At 61.4% G+C, this 16,072-nt stretch overlaps 4 protein-coding genes across 5 annotated transcripts; 2 read left to right on the forward strand and 2 right to left on the reverse strand.

The window, feature by feature from the left end:
• Positions 1 to 2,239: 2,239 nt before the first annotated feature.
• TMEM203 (transmembrane protein 203) lies at positions 2,240 to 3,578 on the reverse strand. Its single transcript, XM_019640970.1, has one exon. It carries the CDS (start codon positions 3,563 to 3,565, stop codon positions 3,155 to 3,157), a length of 411 nt encoding a protein of 136 aa, XP_019496515.1. The 5' UTR covers positions 3,566 to 3,578; the 3' UTR covers positions 2,240 to 3,154.
• Positions 3,491 to 12,181, forward strand: NDOR1 (NADPH dependent diflavin oxidoreductase 1). 2 transcript variants are annotated; one of them, XM_019640948.1, is made up of 14 exons: positions 3,491 to 4,080; positions 4,403 to 4,480; positions 7,930 to 8,027; positions 9,032 to 9,130; positions 9,210 to 9,311; positions 9,395 to 9,604; positions 9,859 to 9,980; positions 10,066 to 10,286; positions 10,390 to 10,497; positions 10,621 to 10,735; positions 10,870 to 11,016; positions 11,110 to 11,228; positions 11,293 to 11,387; positions 11,470 to 12,181. In XM_019640948.1, the coding sequence occupies exons 1-14, from the start codon at positions 3,517 to 3,519 to the stop codon at positions 11,612 to 11,614; spliced, it is 2,223 nt and encodes a 740-aa protein (XP_019496493.1). In that variant the 5' UTR covers positions 3,491 to 3,516; the 3' UTR covers positions 11,615 to 12,181. The 2 variants fall into 2 exon arrangements, with proteins under 2 accessions (XP_019496493.1, XP_019496501.1); XM_019640956.1 differs by having other exon boundaries at positions 4,001 to 4,080; positions 4,452 to 4,480.
• LOC109382507 (ring finger protein-like) lies at positions 11,856 to 14,474 on the forward strand. The gene is made up of 2 exons (XM_019642072.1): positions 11,856 to 11,884; positions 12,592 to 14,474. The coding sequence occupies exons 1-2, from the start codon at positions 11,856 to 11,858 to the stop codon at positions 13,685 to 13,687; spliced, it is 1,125 nt and encodes a 374-aa protein (XP_019497617.1). The 3' UTR covers positions 13,688 to 14,474.
• A 581-nt stretch (positions 14,475 to 15,055) lies between these two features.
• Positions 15,056 to 16,066, reverse strand: RNF208 (ring finger protein 208). The gene has a single exon (XM_019642156.1). It carries the CDS (start codon positions 16,020 to 16,022, stop codon positions 15,225 to 15,227), a length of 798 nt encoding a protein of 265 aa, XP_019497701.1. The 5' UTR covers positions 16,023 to 16,066; the 3' UTR covers positions 15,056 to 15,224.
• Positions 16,067 to 16,072: the final 6 nt, after the last annotated feature.

The raw sequence follows: 16,072 nt of genomic DNA on the forward strand, positions 1-16,072 counted from the left end.
CGCCGGAGCCAGCGCGCGCCGGGAACTGCGGCTGCCGCCCGCCGCCCGCCGCCGGCCTTCGCGCCGCGGCCACGCCCCCCGGCCGCTGTCCATTGGGAGAGGTCCGCTCACACCCGCCCCGCGCCCAGCAGCCCCACCTATGGTAGGGGAGGATGACCAGACGAGCTGATTGGAGAACGCTCTCCCTGACCCCGCCTTCCAGAGGGCCTCATTGGCAGCGCCCGCCGCCAGAGCCGGCCTCCGTTGGGGAAGGCCTCCCCTTGGACACGCCCCGGCACCTCGCTCCTCTCATTGGCGGCCCATACTTCCGCCTCTGCGCCTTGCACGCGGCGCCCGGGAGGCGGAGCTTGGTGGGGGCGGGTCCTGGGGGGCAGCCGGAGACCGAGCTCTGCGCTGTGCGTCGTGGGTGACCTTGGCTGGGCCAGGTCTTTCCTCTTGATGCCAGCACCCAGCCCACCTGTTCCCCTCGCTGAGAGCGCAGTGCAGGACGGGCCTGCCCAGGACCGGAAGGCTATCCCCGCTCCGGTGGGCGGTACACAGGCTGCGCACCAGCCTCGCACCTGCCCCGGTCCAGGTCCCTCCGGGTCTAGGGACTGCACCTACAGTCCTCAGTCCCCTGGTTCTCGGTCCCCTGCAGGACTTAGCGGAGATACCAATGCTGGAGCCCCACCAGTGCTGAGAAATTGGTTTCTTGGAACCCCTGGCTTTTGCCGTCCCCCCAGAGCTGACTGTGTTGCTCACACAAGTGGGAGAAGTTGTACCCCACACTTTGCCATCCAGGGCTCTCCTAGCATGGATGGGAGTGCGGAAGCTGTGAGGAGGTAGAGAGGAAGGGGACTCCCTCTCCGCACACAAGCAGGCCCACAGCTCAATGAGGCAGAAAGCCACCTAAGCCAGCCACATATTCCCCGTTTCCTCCCTAAGCTACTGTTGAACTTCCCCCATCCCAAGGCTGGCTGGTAGATGTCTCACTGACCCTGAGGACACAGCTTACCTGCCCGTGTGCCATAAGGAAGCTTACTCCCAGTGCCCACCACGTTCTTGCAGGTCTGCTGGAGCAAAGGGGAAAAGGAAATTGGGGAGCACTGACACAGACAGTCACTTGCCTTTCCATAACCTGCCCTGCATCAGCAGTTGCTCGGCAATGACACTACTGCCTCCCACAGCACTCGCCTTTCAGGAAGGAGCTCCCAGAGCACCTAGGCTCTGCAAAGACCTGGGGCAGGTTTTAACCTGGAGCGCCCCTTTCAGCTTCTGGGTGCCGTGACAGTAAATCACCTTTCCAAAGCAATCTAAACCTTCTTATGCTCATCACTTCTACAGCAACAGAATCACCTAATTGTAAACTACCAGAATAAAATGGGAACAAAGCATGCAACCTAAAAATAACATTAAACGGAAACCCATTGCAAACATTCAGCTTGTATCTGGCTTTGGCACAAGTTACGCCACTCCCGGGTAGGAGACGTTTTTGTGGCTGTGAGACAAACCAGACCAGTCCTCCAACTCAAGCATCTCAGTGGCCACGCACATATGTCCTAAGCAAAGGGTCACAAAGCTGCTTTGCTAGGACAAGGGTTCATAAATCTGTTCTATAAAGGCCCAGACAGTAAATATTTTAGCCCAGTGTTGCTCACCAGGGACCGCTCCAACCCCCCACCCCCGGGGAGACTTGGCAATGTCTGGAGACACTTTTGGTTGTCACAAATGAGGGATGCTACTGGGCATGCTAGTGAGTCAAGTCGAGGGATGTTGCTAAATATTCTACAGTGCTCAGGAGAGCCCCCTTCCAACAAAGAATCATCTTACCAAAAGGCCAACAGCGCCGAGGCTGAGAGACCCTGTCACTGCAGGCCACATGCTTTCTATTACACATTCTCCTTTGTTTTTACAATCCTTTAAAAATGTAAAACCGTTCTTAGCTGACAAGTACAAAAACAAGCCTCAGGTCATAGCTTGCTGACCCATCTTCTACAGAATGTCAGCAAGGCCCACAAAAAACACACATTGGCAAGACACCAAGGCTCTGATGTCACGGAAGCTACTCGGTGGGTCCTCAACACGGGATGGCTCCCAAGGCAGGAAGTAGGGACTCTCCAAGGAAAACCCTCCCCATCCACCCATGAAGCTCTTAGTGTTCATCCCCCGAAAGCCTCAGCGGTGTAACCAGCTACACCATACAGCATGGGGCATCTCAGCACTCATCCAATTTCACTCTCAATAGATCAGGCAACCGCTGTGCATTTCAGCAAAACATTCTTATTTTATTTTTATCTCAGCAAATGTTCTCATTTGGCACCTGGCTGGCATCCAACCAAAGACCTCAGGCCCACAAATGTGAACCAAGACCATTCCCAAACTTCCCACTTGCAAGTCTCAAAGCCTATGAGCATCAGAGCACATGTTCCTCTCTCTGGTCCCTTAGGGTGGCCTGTGTTGCAGGTGCGCTAACAGTGCTGGCCACAAGGTGGTGCAAAAGTCGTGATACTGCAGCCGGCTCGGATAGGAAGCCAAGCACAGCCTTTAAAGCAAAGTTCTTTCCTCAGGAGATAGGTCTCCTGATAGGGTCCCAATCATGCTTATTCAACACACTGCTGTCTGCCTGGGCTGGAATGAAGAAAGGGCCATACTTTCCCCAGTGGCACCGGGGAGGAGACACAAGCTGGTTTACACATTTTAGAGCTCAAATATCTAAGGAAGTCTCGTCTGGGTGACTGGGACAGTGAGATCTTAGGTCAGCAATGCTGGCCAGAGGAAATTCCTGAGGCTGGCTTTGCAGCCTTTGCACAAGGGGTGCTTTTCCAGGATCCATGAAAATACTCCGAGCCCATCAGGACATTTTACTCATATGCAGTTTCCAACTATCAGAGGAGTTCTGGACAGTCTGCCCTGGGGCCCTTTTCAAGATCTCAGTTCAGGGTTAGCTATTTAAAGCATGAAGTAACAGGAAATATATTTTATGGATCAAGGCTGCTCTTTTGAGCCCTGCTCAGGGAACAGTTTCAGACATGACTGGTAGAGAGTAAACTGGGCACTCTGCAGGGCACAAGCTGGCGTTGCTTTCAGACCCAGACTTCTCCTCTAGTGCGGTGGAAGTGGAACCTCAGCTTGGAGTCCAGCGTTCTAGCTATTCAGAGCTCCCTCTCTGGGCCCCCTAGTTGACCCGGCAGGCGCGGATCATGAGCAGTTGCAGGAGAATAAAGACCGGAGACGTGATGAGGCCGAACCAGAGCTCCCGCGTCTGCTCCACCAGCTTCTGGCACAACAACATCTCAAAAACGAACTTGAGGCTAAGAACCGTGAGGATCCAGAAGAGGCGGAGCACGGCCAGCCGCTTCTCTCCGTCCTGGAAGAGGCGCACGGACACGATGGTGGTGAAGTAGGTGCTGAGCCCGTCAGCGGCGAAGAAGGGCACGAACACGTTCCACCAGGAGAGGTCACGGACCAGGCCGTCCACACGCAGTGCCAGCAGCACGGAGAACACCAGCAGGGCCAGCAGGTGCACGAAGATCTCGAATGTGGCAAAGCCCAGCCATTGCACCAGTTCCCGGAGCGAGAACAGCATCGCGCCGGTTGAACGCCGACCGGGGCCCGGCCGAGCGTCCCACCCGTCGGGCTGCGCCTCCTCTCCCCGCGGGCCTCGCCAGCGCCTGCCGACGTCGCCGCCGCGGCGAACGAGAGGCAGCGAGCGGGCCCGCCTGTGCCAGCCCTAGGCCCCGGCGCACTGCCGATCCTCCGACCCCGGCCCGGGACCCAGCACTGGCCGCCAGCGAACGCCCGCCTCGCTCGGACGCCATGCCCCGCCGGGCGCAGCCCAAAGGCGTCACTTCCGGGCGACGCCGGAAGTCGGAAGTCAGACCCTGTTCTAGCGGCCGGGGCTCGCGGTGTTTGCTTGCTGGTCGGGCACCGGCGAGCAGGGGGTCCCAGGGGCGTGGTAACGCCCCAATGCCGAGCCCGCGGCTCCTGGTGCTATTCGGCAGCCAGACAGGCACGGCCGAGGATGTGTCGGAGAGGCTGGGCCGCGAGGCCCGGCGCCGGCGGCTCGGCTGCCGGGTGCAGGCTCTGGACTCCTACCCGGTGGTGAGGGCTCCCTGGGCCTCGGCGGGGAGACCGGGCAGGCCTGGGGCACCGGCCCCCAGAACCCTCGACCCTAAGGCGTCGCGTTTTGTCTGAGAGCCGGCCCTGCCATTACGGCAGATTTAGGGGATGGGAAAGCTTGAGAACAGCAGCTCTCCTTAGCATGTGGAGGAAGGGGCAAGGTGGAGCCCGAAAGAGAAGGCGGCCAGCCGCTGGCGGGTGCGCCCGTTACCCTGTCACCTCGAGTGAAGGAGAGGGGCTCGAATGCGGGGAGGATGCCTGGTCATTACCGCCTGAGGTTTTACACGTGTGTCTTTTTGTTGAGGTGAATCTGATTAATGAGCCCCTGGTGATATTTGTTTGTGCAACTACAGGCCAAGGAGACCCCCCTGACAACATGAAGGTAAGGCTGACCTGAGTGGCTTTTTGTGCTCGGGAGCTCAGATCCCTGCCCTTGACCCTCACCCCGTTTTCATTGACTGGAGAAGCTGAGAAACACAATAAATACAGATGTTAGAGGTGACGTCTGCTGCACGGTAGCCACGGATTTGAGAGGATATCTCTGGGTGGAGCTGGGGGCTCTGGTTGTCCTTCCTAATAAACTCTTCACAGGCCATCGTTTTTTCCCGGAGCTATATATGAATCTGGTCTGGGTCTTATGCGGATTTCAAAACTGTCTGACCTTCAGGGAACATTGTTCCGTTCTTTGGCGGTCTTTGGAGCACCCGTTATATTTCAAGCATGGTGTAGTGCTGGGCGTCCAGCACTTCTGTCCTCGCGGAGCTGACAACGTGGCAGAAGCAACCGGTTTTAACAGGCAGTTACAATGCCAGGGAAAGCGTCAGATGTTATGGGAGCATTAATAAGGGCTGTCCCAACCTGGGGACTCGGGGAGGGCTTTCTGGAAGAAAAAGTGTAGGCTAAGTCCTGAAGAATAAGGAGTGTATAGCGGGGCACCAGAAGAGAGGGAGCAGCCTGTGCGAAGGAGAAAGACAGCCCAGCCTATGGGAAGAGCAAGCAGCCATTCAGGATGGCCAAGCCAAGGAGTGCACCGGGGTACGGGGACAGAAGAGGCAAGAAGCCCTGCTCCCACAGTGAGGCAGATGGTCTTAAGCGAAGGGCCGTGGGACCTACAGGGTGACAGTCACAGTCATATGCTAGCAAAGCCACCACTTGTCTACAGGGGGACAGGCTGTAGGAGAGAAAGAACAGTGCCAGGGGAAAGGACTAAAAGTAGGTCCATCCCAGAGATGTGAAGAAGACAGAATCAAATAGATCTCAAAGATGAGGAAGAAGGCTTGGGCACTGGGATGGCACACACAGAAATAGACGAGGGAGGGGCTGGTACCTGGAACTCGGGAGCTGAGGGGTAGGCCTGGAGCTCCGAAGAGGATCGGGGGTGGGGGTGGGGGGAAGGTACATGTTAGAGTGGCCGGAATAGGAGGCCTGAGAAAGGAAGCGCCTCCCTCCCCCAGGACAGGCTGTGAGGGGGCAGGAAAGTGGCCCCCACAGCAAGAAAAGGGAATGCACCATCTCCATGGTCAAGGGCAGGGAGGTGACTGTATCAGGAGGAAGGTCTCCAGCACTCAAAGCTGCACAGAAGTGACGATAAGGCCTGGGGTTTATCAGCGAAGGGACTGTTGGTGACCTTGGGGAAAGCAGTTTCAGAGGCTTATAGGGAGGGACGCTGGATGACGGTCACAGGAGGGAGGAGAGAGAGTGTCTGTATTAAACAACAAAAGATTCTGGCTGTGAATGGGGCTCAGGGACCAGAAGAAAGTACAAGACGGGAGAGACAGGCCAGTTTAAATGCTGGTGGGGGAGAAAGGGGCTGAAAATTGAAGAACAGGATCGGAGTGGGGATGATGCGGGAAAGCCAGGGTCTCCTCAGACAGCAGAGAGGGCAAGTAGCAGGGGATCAAAGGCAGGAGCTAAAGCATGGATGCGAAGATGTAGGACATGGGGTGGGAGGGGTGAAGACCCGCCTCGGCTGGGCTGGGCACAGGTGCAGACCCCACCTCGAAAGCTGACAGCACGAGGGTGATGGTGACTGCACATGGGGATGAGGGTGGGAAAAGGAGGGAAGTCCAGGGCTGGACCCATGGAGGTGGCCAGGAGGGGGCCCTTCCAACGAGAGGCTGCAGGCTGGGGAACTAGGGACACAGGTGGGGGCATGGCTCCTGCTGAAACCCACGCTCAATGACCAGCTGTGTGCTGAACAAGAAGACACCGGCCCCCTTGTCACGGTCCTCAGAACGCTGTGGCCAGGCAGCAGACAAGAGGGACACTCGGGAGAGCAAGTGTCTATAGGAGAGGGCTGGGCAGCCAGGTCCTGCCCAATCTTCCAGCCGTGAAACCCACTGGGAGACAGGCCCCACCTCACGGTTTTGTCAGCTTCTAAGTACAGACCACAAAGACCCACCACACTGCAGGAAAAACACCTGTGCAGGACAGACCAAGAGCAGCGGAGGCAGAGCGGCCAGGATCCCATCTGCAAGGATGGGAAGGAACGCAGCATACGTGGAACAGAGCTGGAGACTGACAAGACTCTCTAACACCAGGAAAACTTCAAAAGATCAGAAGATAAAGTCGAGGAATTCTTCCAGAGTGTGAAAATAACAAAAAAATAAGGAAATAGAAAAGAAAATAGGAAACTCTAAGACCATTCCAGCAGCCGGAATGAGAGAGAGGAAGAAGGAAGTAACAGGAAGGTGATAAAATCCCCAAACTGAAGGACCGGTCTTCAGCCTGAGAGAGCTTGCCAGGTCCCCGGGAAGGGCCTGCCTCCCAACCAATGCATGTCGTCAGGGGTTTCAACCGTTGAGGACAGAGCAGGACACAGAGGGACACCAGCTCTCGGCAGTGACTGCCCAGCTGGACCAACTCAGAGCAAAGCCTCAGGATCTCAGGGAAGGCAATTTCAACCTAAGTGACCTGCCAGTCGCCAGTCAGTGAGGGGACAATGGAGGTGCGCTCAGACACACCGTCATGAGAGTGATCTTCGCTGAACCCCTTCCCAGGACTCACCTGGAGGAAGTTGCCACAGGCTTCAGGAAATGAGGCCTCAGGAGGCACAGTGGGCATGGTCCCCAGCGGTGGCCAGTGGAGCAGAGTTCAGCACAGTCCCCCCACCCCAGTGAGCCTGTGTCAGATGAGGCATGAAGTGAGGTCAGTATAGCAGGGCCAGGTCACCACGGGCTGAAGGTGACAGGGAGCTGTGTTTTAGAAACACTTCTGGAGGCCTGTGGGTCCTCGGCCAGCAAACAGCCTGATGGTGGCTCCGGGCCCAGGAGCGGGGTTCCAGAGGAGAAAGTTTTGCCAAGTGGAGTGAGACGAGGGCATAGGGGCTGCCAAGTCCGACAGCCCTGCCCAGAGCTGCTGCTGTGGCTGTGGAGGCCCAAGCCCATGGCAGAGGGCTGAGGACGGAGGGGCCCTAGGGCCTGGGAGTCTTGGCAGGAAGGGAGAAGCCGTCCGCGGGAGACCCCACTAACAGCAGGCACTTCCTTCAACCTGGGGAGAGCTGAGGGCCATGGGCGGCAGTGGCCCACATGGCAAGGACCCCGGGGGAGCTCCTCCATCCCCACCAGCCTGCCCCCCACAGTGGAGTCGCAGTCTTCTCCCAGAGCCCTATGCCTGACGCCACAATGGTGGCTCTGGGACAGCTTGCTTTCTCACGGTTTTCTGCCTTTTCCCCAATGTCTTGCCTTGTGGTAGAATAAAAAACGGTCTTGTTTTAATTACAAAGTTCTTACAGAGCAGGAGAGCAGGGCCCGGGGAAGGCCCAGGATGCAGCCCCACCCTGCAGTCCTGTTGGCCCGGAGCATGGCTCCTAACTCGGCTTCTTCTGACTAGAACTTCTGGAGGTTCATATTCCGGAAGAACCTGCCATCGACCTCCCTCTGTCAGATGGACTTCGCCATCCTGGGCCTCGGGGACTCCTCGTATGCCAAGTGAGTGGGGGCAGCAGGCTGCTGGCCGGTGGGGACTGTCAGGGTCAAGTGCAAGGTGTCCTGGTGGAGGGACAGGTGACCCAGCCCGCAGGGCTTGTCCCTGGCCCTGTGTCCTCATCCCAGAGATGCTCCCCAGTGAGCACCGTCTCCTCGGCCACAGGCCCTGGGGCTCAAAGGGTGGCAGGGCAGCGCAACGGAGGCCAGGCTTGGGGGTGCCTGCGAGTCTTCGGGGCAGGAGGCCACCTAGCGTCGCGTGTTCACGTGTGACTTGTGGTAACAAAGGCCCGCGTGGCTCTTGCCCCACGTTACACAAGCACGTTTCCTGTGCTGTTTGGGCTCACCGTAAGCAGAGAGGACAGCGCAGTGCGAACGCGCAGTGGGTACCAAAGACCTCCCAGCCCCAGGCAGCCGCCCCCAGGCCATCTCTTGGCAGGGCTGTGTAACTGCCTCTGCCTTTTTTTGTTTTCTTCAACATTTGCACAACACGTCTGTCTGTGTCCTAAGCAAGAGTAGTGTTGCTTTGGATGCTTTCCCTGGTGAGTGCCAAGGGGTTTGTTCTCGGGCTCCACGTGGCATTAAGTCACAAGACTCAAACCCTAACTGTCCAGCACGGCTGAGGGAGGGTCGTGGGGTTCCCACACTTCCAAAGCCGGACGCCACAGGTGGAAGCTCACACCCATTCTGGAGAAAAGGACAGAAAATGATGAATGACCCTCGTCTATGGGGTCTGTTCTGTGTGTAACATCTGTGCACACTGGCAGGGGAGGGGAGCCCCTAGTGCTGATGATGTCCCCCTGTCCCCTGGATATCCCCAGGAGGGCTGCCTTTGAAGGAGCTGGCAGTGAGTACATGAGAACCGATGGCCTGGGGAGATGCGATCTCCACCCCCCACACTCCTCGGAGGCCATCACACAGCTCTGTCCTCTGCCCTGCCCTGCCCTGCCCAGCCAGCTGGACTGCTCCCCCGGGCCGCCCTCCAGCCCCACACCTCGCTCTCACTACAGGTTCAATTTTGTGGCTAAGAAGCTGTACCGGAGGCTGCTACAGCTCGGGGCTACCGCGCTTCTGCCTGTGTGCCTGGGCGACGACCAGCATGAGTTGGGGTGAGTGTGGGAGGGACGCCCTCCCGCGGCCCAGCCCCCAGCAGGGCCCCCTGGACCAGCATGTGTGCCCTCTCTGCAGGCCCGATGCTGCCATGGACCCGTGGCTGCACGACCTGTGGGAGAAGGTGCTGGGGCTGCTCCCCGCATCCCTCGGCCTCGGTGTGATCCCCCCCGGAGTCCCGTGAGTATGGGCCTGGGTGCAGCCATGCGGCCTCCGCAGGCCCCGGCCCTGCAGACGGTGACAGGTGTGTGCCCTCTCCACAGTTTGCCTTCCAAGTTCACCCTGCAGTTCCTTCCGAAGGCCCCCAGGACAGGATCTGAGGAGCATCGTGTGGCCAGGACAGACCCTCAGAGCCCTCCTTCAGAGCTGCAGCCCTTCCTGGCACACATGGTCACCAACCAGAGGGTCACCGGTCCCTCTCACTTTCAAGACGTCCGTCTGATCGAGTTTGATATCGCAGGCTCTGGGATCAGGTGAGGGCCTGAGACATCAATTGGGCAGTATGGTCCGTCCTGGGACCCATGGAGGGCACAGCCACAGCAAAGGGGCCATGGTCTGGGGTTTGAGGGTCGTCCCCAAAGCTGGGAGCGGCACCTGGCAGGGCGGAGCATGGAGACAGTGGCTGGGTGGGAGGACCCCCAGCCCTCCCCGACACGCGCTCCATTCCTCTGCAGTCCTGCCCCCTAGCCCCTCGTCCTTTCCAGCCCCCCATGGCTTTCCCACACAGCTTTGCGGCTGGTGACGTGGTGCTGATCCAGCCCCAGAATGCAGCCAGCCGCGTCCAGCAGTTCTGCCAGCTGCTGGGCCTGGACCCCGAATGGTGCTTCACGCTTCGGCCTCGGGAGCCAGGTGAGCTGCGGGGACCCCAGCAGCCACCCTGCCTCCCCGCCCTGCCCAGTGTCCCCAGCTCCATGAGGTCTCCTGCTCCTTGCAGATGTCCCCTGCCCCGTGCGGCTGCCCCAGCCCTGCTCTGTGCAGCACCTCGTCTCCCAGCACCTGGACATAGCCGGCGTGCCACGGCGGTCCTTCTTCGAGCAGCTGGCCTGCCTGTCCCCCAACGAGCTGGAGCGGGATAAGCTGCTGGAGCTCAGCTCTGCTGCAGGCCAGGAGGAGCTGTCCCAGTACTGCAGCCGGCCCCGCAGGACCGCCCTGGAGGTGTGGCAGGTGGCGGGTGGCGGGTGGCTGGTGGCAGGCTGGGCTCTGGGCTGGAGCCACACGTGGCCATGCTGGCCCATCCTCCTGAGCTATCCCTGCGCAGGTGCTGTGTGACTTCCCGTGCACCGCAGCCGCCATCCCCCCAGATTACCTGTTGGACCTCATCCCCCCGATCCGGCCACGTGCCTTCTCCATTGCCTCCTCCCTGCTGGTGAGCGTGCTGGGGCTGGGCCGCTGGGCTGGGCAGCATCTCACGCCCGGGATTGCCCCTGGCAGCTGGGGTGGCAGACAGGGTGGCCCTACAGGGCAGGGCACCCACTGTCCCCTCCCCCAGGCTCACCCCTCGAAGCTGCAGATCCTCGTGGCTGTAGTGCAGTACCAGACACGCCTCAAGGAGCCCCGCCGGGGCCTCTGCTCCTCCTGGCTGGCATCTCTGGACCCGGGGCAAGGTGACCCCTGCTCTCTGGAGGGTGGGGTGAGGGGCTGGGCCCTGGGCTCCCAGTCTCCCATCTGTGCCACGGCCAGTCCTGGGCTGGGGTCCTAGTCCTCCAAGCCTCTTCATGCCCCCACCCTCCTGCAACAGGACATGTCCAGGTGCCCTTGTGGGTACGGCCTGGGGGCCTGACCTTCCCAGAGACACCAGACACGCCTGTGATAATGGTGGGGCCTGGCACTGGCGTGGCCCCCTTCCGAGCGGCCATCCAGGAGAGAGTGTCCCAGGGTCAGGCTGGTGAGCAAACAGGGTCCAGCGCAGGGTGGGGCCGGGGCTGGCGGGCCGGGCCTTGCGGGTGAGTCCAGGCCTGAGGCCACCCTGTGTCCCCAGGAAACTTCCTGTTTTTCGGTTGTCGCTGGCGGGACCAGGACTTCTACTGGGAGGCTGAGTGGAAGGAGCTGGAGAAGAGGGGCTGCCTGACCCTCGTCACGGCCTTTTCTCGGGAACAGGTGGGTGTGGCGGATGGGGAGGCCGAGGGCTGAGGCGCAGACTCACTCCTGCCCTTCCCTGCAGGAGCAGAAGGTGTATGTGCAGCACCGGCTCCGGGAGCTCGGGCCGCTGGTGTGGAAGCTGCTGGACCGCCAGGGCGCCTACTTCTACTTGGCAGGGTGAGCCTGAGCTGCAGGATGGGGTGGCACTAGCTTTCGGGGGGCCCGGCTACACTGAGCCCTCTCTGGTCTGTCTCTACAGCAACGCCAAGTACATGCCAGCAGATGTGTCAGAAGCCCTGACATCCATCTTCCAGGAGGAGGGAGGGCTGTCGGGCCCCGACGCGGCTGCCTACCTTGCCAGGCTCCAACGGACACTGCGTTTCCAGACTGAGACGTGGGCCTGAGGAGCCGTCCTGTGGGCTGCAGCCACTCTGACCACTGCCGTCTGGGGTCTGTTGCCATTTCCCGCCCTATCTGATCCCAAGTGGGAGGATGGCAGCCCCTCGGCACAGCGGCACTCCAGTCGACCCAGGGCCCCACACTCAGCCCCAACCCCAAGCCCACGCAGGTTCCGGGTTCCAGCTGGCCTTTCCCCACTGGCCCTGACTTGGGTCCAGGTCGGACGGTGCTGCAGGCTGCGCAGGAATGGTGACCCAGGGTGGTACTGCAGCTTGGTGGGCATTAAGGGGGCTTCCTCAGACACCAGCTTCCAGACAGCATAGGAACCCCCCGGGGTGCGGGTCCCTGGGAGGGCCGAGTGTCCTCTCCTCTTCCCTGGGCCACATGTCAGCTACGTCTCTGTCCACATCAGCCACCAAGTGCCTGGTGCCGTCTCGGGGCCCCACAGATCTCGGGCTCAGGCCTAGAGGCCGTGAGGCTCCAGCCAGCATGCGCTGTTCTCACCCAGTTCCCAGAAGCCTCAGCAATAAATCCCAGGCTCAGGATGGCTGCTCCTGACCTGCTGTTCCTTGTGCTGTCCTGTGCGTCAGGTGGTGGAGGGGCTGACAGCTCCGGGGTATGGGGACAGCCGCCCATGGGGGGTCATGTGGCCACTGCCTTGGGCACCTTTGCTGCAGTACTTGGGTGTCTGAGTCGCACGTGGTGGGTGCTAGCTATTTGCCCACCTTGTGCAAGCTCTGCCCGGGCTCCGATGGCCAAGCTGGGGGCTACCTGGAAAGGACGCCGGCTAGGAAGGGCATGGGGAGTCACCCAGCTGGCCCTGTTGACCACCCATTCCCAGCCCGGGGAGCAGCCTGCAGCCCTGGAAGGAGGGGGCGTGGCCCTGGCTGGGGAGCCCAGAGGGAGGGGTGTGGCCCAGGAGGGCGGGCACTGTGCCCGCCCTGGGATGGGCCATCAGCGCTCAGGGAAATTCCTGCTGAAGCAGCCAGGCGAGCCCGCCCACCTACACTGCCTCGCCGGGAGCCCGTTGGTCTAGGTCAGTCACTGACACGGCTCGGCTCGTGGTGGTGGCTGCGTCCAGGCTCGGGCAGATCTGGTGGGGACCACACGTGTGGCCCAGAAGCCACCCAGAGCTGGCGCGGCTCGGGGGCCCAAGCGAAGTAAACTTTCAGAGTGGGGCGAGGAGCCCAGAGGAGGCGGTGGCTGCCGCAAGGTCAGTGCCAGACCCTGCCCTGGCCCCAGAGGGCTACACTGACCTCCACAGCCCCAATAGCACTGTCGCCACCCTGGGGTCCCAGCCCACCCCTCCTGGCTCCTGTCCCAGGGCCCCTACTCATGACCCCGCTGACCTCAGCTCTGGGCTGCCCAGTCCACCTTCAGCCTCCCTGGGCCCTGAGTGCCTGGACCCACTGCACCAAGTGCTGGCAGATGAAGAAGTGGACAGCCGGGCCCTAGGGAACCCCCAAGGTGCCAGGACTCTGGACAGTGAGCCTCTGCTGGGGGCCACAGCTGCAGCCCACCCCTGGGCTGGGCCCGTAGAGGAAGAGGAGTGCCCCATCTGCACAGAGCCCTATGGGCCCACTGAGCACCGCCTGACCCTGCTGAACTGTGGACACAGCCTGTGCTCAGGCTGCCTGCACCAGCTGCTGAGCACGGCCCCCAGCGCCGACCTGGGCCGGGTACAATGTCCCCTGTGTCGCCAGAAGACGCCCATGCTGGAGTGGGAGATCTGCCGGCTGCAGGAGGAGCTGCTGCAGGCTGATGGGCCCCAGCACCCCCCGCCTCCCACACCCCCCATTCCCCTCCGCCGGAGGCCCGGGCCCTGGGCCTCCCTAGAGCACCGCTACCAGCTACGCTTCCTGGCAGGGCCCGTGGGCGGCCGGGGCTGCCTGCCCTTCCTGCCTTGCCCGCCCTGCCTGGGCGCCCGGCTCTGGGCTCTGCGGGAGCGGGGCCCCTGCGTCCGCCGCCTGGCGCTGCTGGGCCTGCTGGCCCTTGAGCTGCTGGGCCTCCTGCTTGTCTTCACGCCACTCATGCTGCTGGGGCTGCTGTTCATGCTGCTAGATGGCTCGGGCCGCTGAGTAGGGCCTGTCACACCTGCCACTTGGGGCCTGATGACCGGGCTGAAAAACCCAAGCGTGACCGGGCACTCGTCTTCAATCAAGACCCAAGACGGGGGCCCAGGGCCACCCAGGAGTCTGTGCTTAGCCCCTGCGTCAGCCAGACTCCAAACCACCCTGCTGCCCAGACAGTGACCACTAGTGCCCAAGGATGGCGTTGGACATCTGTGACCAGGGCCCCAAGCACTCCTCAACAGATGGACACCATATTGCCGCTGGGCTGCCCCCCTCCACACACACACACACTGCACCCTAGCCTGTCCACAAGAGGGGCACAGCGGACACGGAAGTGAACAGAGAGGCCTGGCAGTGAGTCAATTCCTTGGAGAGGGTGGGGCCCTGAGCAGGGGCTGCAGGCCCCCCCGATCTGCCCATGTCCTAGATAAGGGCCAGTGTGTGTTCCCTGAAGGTCAGGGCACCGGAGGGGAGGGCCCTTCCTATGCAAGCTCAGCCCACAAAGGGCCTCCTCACTGGCCCGGTCAGCACCCAAGGGGGCGTTACCGAGAGGCTGGGGGTCTGGCAAATGCCCCTGAGCTACAAGGCCCACAGGCCCAGCTAGGCTTTGGAGCTGGAGTGCTGAGCTGAGGCCTCTGACTGCCTGCAACCTCACATCACCGAGCCTGGGGCCTTTATCTGAAGGACAGAGACAGTCACAGCACCACCTCATGGGCTTGGTGGTGACATGCTGGGCGCTGTGCCTGGTCCAGGAAATGGCTCTCAGTAAACAGCAGCGGCTACTGTACCCATGGCTACTGCACTGCTGTCCTTGTCATTACCCCTTGTCACCATCCCCGATGGCTCTCCTCTCCCTACCCCTGCAAAGGTTCCTTCTCCAAATCCAGGTCGTGTGAGTGCCAGACGACAGGAGGTTCCCGGGTCCTTGTACCCTGCCACAATCTCAGCCAGCCTCTGTCCCAACCCCAGCTCGGACTGGCCCAAATGCCGTTCCGACACAACCCCAGAGGGTCAGGTGGGCACGAGGAGCCAGACAGACTGAGCTGCCCCCCGCACAGCTGCCCCCATGTCCAGTGGCCAATGCACAGGAAATGTCCTCCCTTTGCCCAACTCAGCCCATTCTGCACACCTGCCCCCAGTCCTGCCTGGTGCACGCAGGCAGCTGGCTCTGCACGTGCACACATGCGTGTGCACACAGCCAGGTCCAGCCCTCCTGAGTGGCATGCCCAGCCCAGCCTGGCCAGCGAGCAGAGCAGGATGAACCCAAGCAGTGCTGGGCCTCCCTCTGGCAGCCCTATGTGGGCTGCAGTCCTTGGCACCCACCCTGGCCAGGCCTGGGTGCAGGCCACAGGAGCCGGCTTCAGTCCAGGGACAAGGTGCAAACTTTGGCAGAGTTTTAATGGCAAAGTTGGTTGCAGCGACAATGCCACACGGGTAGGGGCCAGGAGCTGTGGTGGGCGAGGGGTCAGAGGGGGACAGGGCAGGGCCGGGTCCCTGAAGCAGCAGTGCACGAGGACCAGTGGGCTGTGGCAGGTGGCGGGCACTACATGATGGAGCAGGCTGATAGCGGGTTCCGCACGTGGCAGGTGCACGCGGCCCCACAGTACTGCCGGAAGGTCTGGTAGCAGCTGCCCTCGGGCTCGCCCCCCCACTGGCCACCGGATGGGGCAGTCAGCGCCTCAGGTGGCAGGCGGCTCAAGATGGACGTGTTGACGGCCAGCGCGGCCAGGCCATAGTCAGTGAAGAGCACAGTCTCGCGACGGCAGGTGGGGCAGGAGATGAACTTGTACTTGGGGCAGGACTCGTACAGGATTTGCAAGCACTGCTCACACACAGAGTGCAGGCAGGACAGCACACGGGGCCGCCGCTGGGTGACGTTGTACGTGTGCCCGCAGGTGGGGCACTCCAGGGGCTCACCCGCAGCCGGTGATGCCACCGCAGGGGCCCCTGAGGTCGTGGGGCCAGGCCGCATCACGTACTGATTCACGATCACCTCGTCCACGGGCGCCACGCGGGGGAAGCCCAGCTCTGCACTGCCCTTGCGGGGCCGCCGAGGCAGGGGTGGGGTGCAGGGCGCCCCTTCCAAGGCAGGCATGTCCCCCCCACATGCCTGGTTGACGATGATCTCTGTGTCTGAGGGCCAGGCGCGCTTGGGTGCCAGAGCTGGGGTGGGCCGGGGTGCAGGTGGGAAGCAGGGGGCGGCCGCCTGCAGCTCGGGGAACTTCTCAGGGTGGACAATCTTCATGGCCTCCATCTTGAGGATGACATGGGGGCCCTTCAGGCAGGACATGAGGAGGCCCGGCCAGCCACTGCCCGCCTCGGGCCCAGGGTCAGCCGGCATCCGGCTGTCTCCAGTCAGACTGGGTGTTAGGGTGGGAGGGGGCGTTGGAT

The sequence above is a fragment of the Hipposideros armiger genome, unplaced genomic scaffold, assembly GCF_001890085.2.
Source record: "Hipposideros armiger isolate ML-2016 unplaced genomic scaffold, ASM189008v1 scaffold_3, whole genome shotgun sequence".
NCBI classification, from domain to species: Eukaryota; Metazoa; Chordata; class Mammalia; order Chiroptera; family Hipposideridae; genus Hipposideros; species Hipposideros armiger.

Coding starts and splice junctions, on each gene's coding strand:
- LOC109382507 (XM_019642072.1), top strand. CDS start 11,856: ATGGTGACCCAGGGTGGTACTGCAGCTTG. Junction 11,885..12,591: donor CAGGGTGGTACTGCAGCTTG/GTGGGCATTAAG, acceptor TTCCTGCTGAAG/CAGCCAGGCGAGCCCGCCCA.
- RNF208 (XM_019642156.1), bottom strand. CDS start 16,022: ATGCCGGCTGACCCTGGGCCCGAGGCGGGCAGTGGCTGGCCGGGCCTC.
- TMEM203 (XM_019640970.1), bottom strand. CDS start 3,565: ATGCTGTTCTCGCTCCGGGAACTGGTGCAATGGCTGGGCTTTGCCACA.
- NDOR1 (XM_019640948.1), top strand. CDS start 3,517: ATGTGGCAAAGCCCAGCCATTGCACCAGTTCCCGGAGCGAGAACAGCA. Junction 9,131..9,209: donor GACGACCAGCATGAGTTGGG/GTGAGTGTGGGA, acceptor CCCTCTCTGCAG/GCCCGATGCTGCCATGGACC. Junction 10,736..10,869: donor ATCTCTGGACCCGGGGCAAG/GTGACCCCTGCT, acceptor CTCCTGCAACAG/GACATGTCCAGGTGCCCTTG.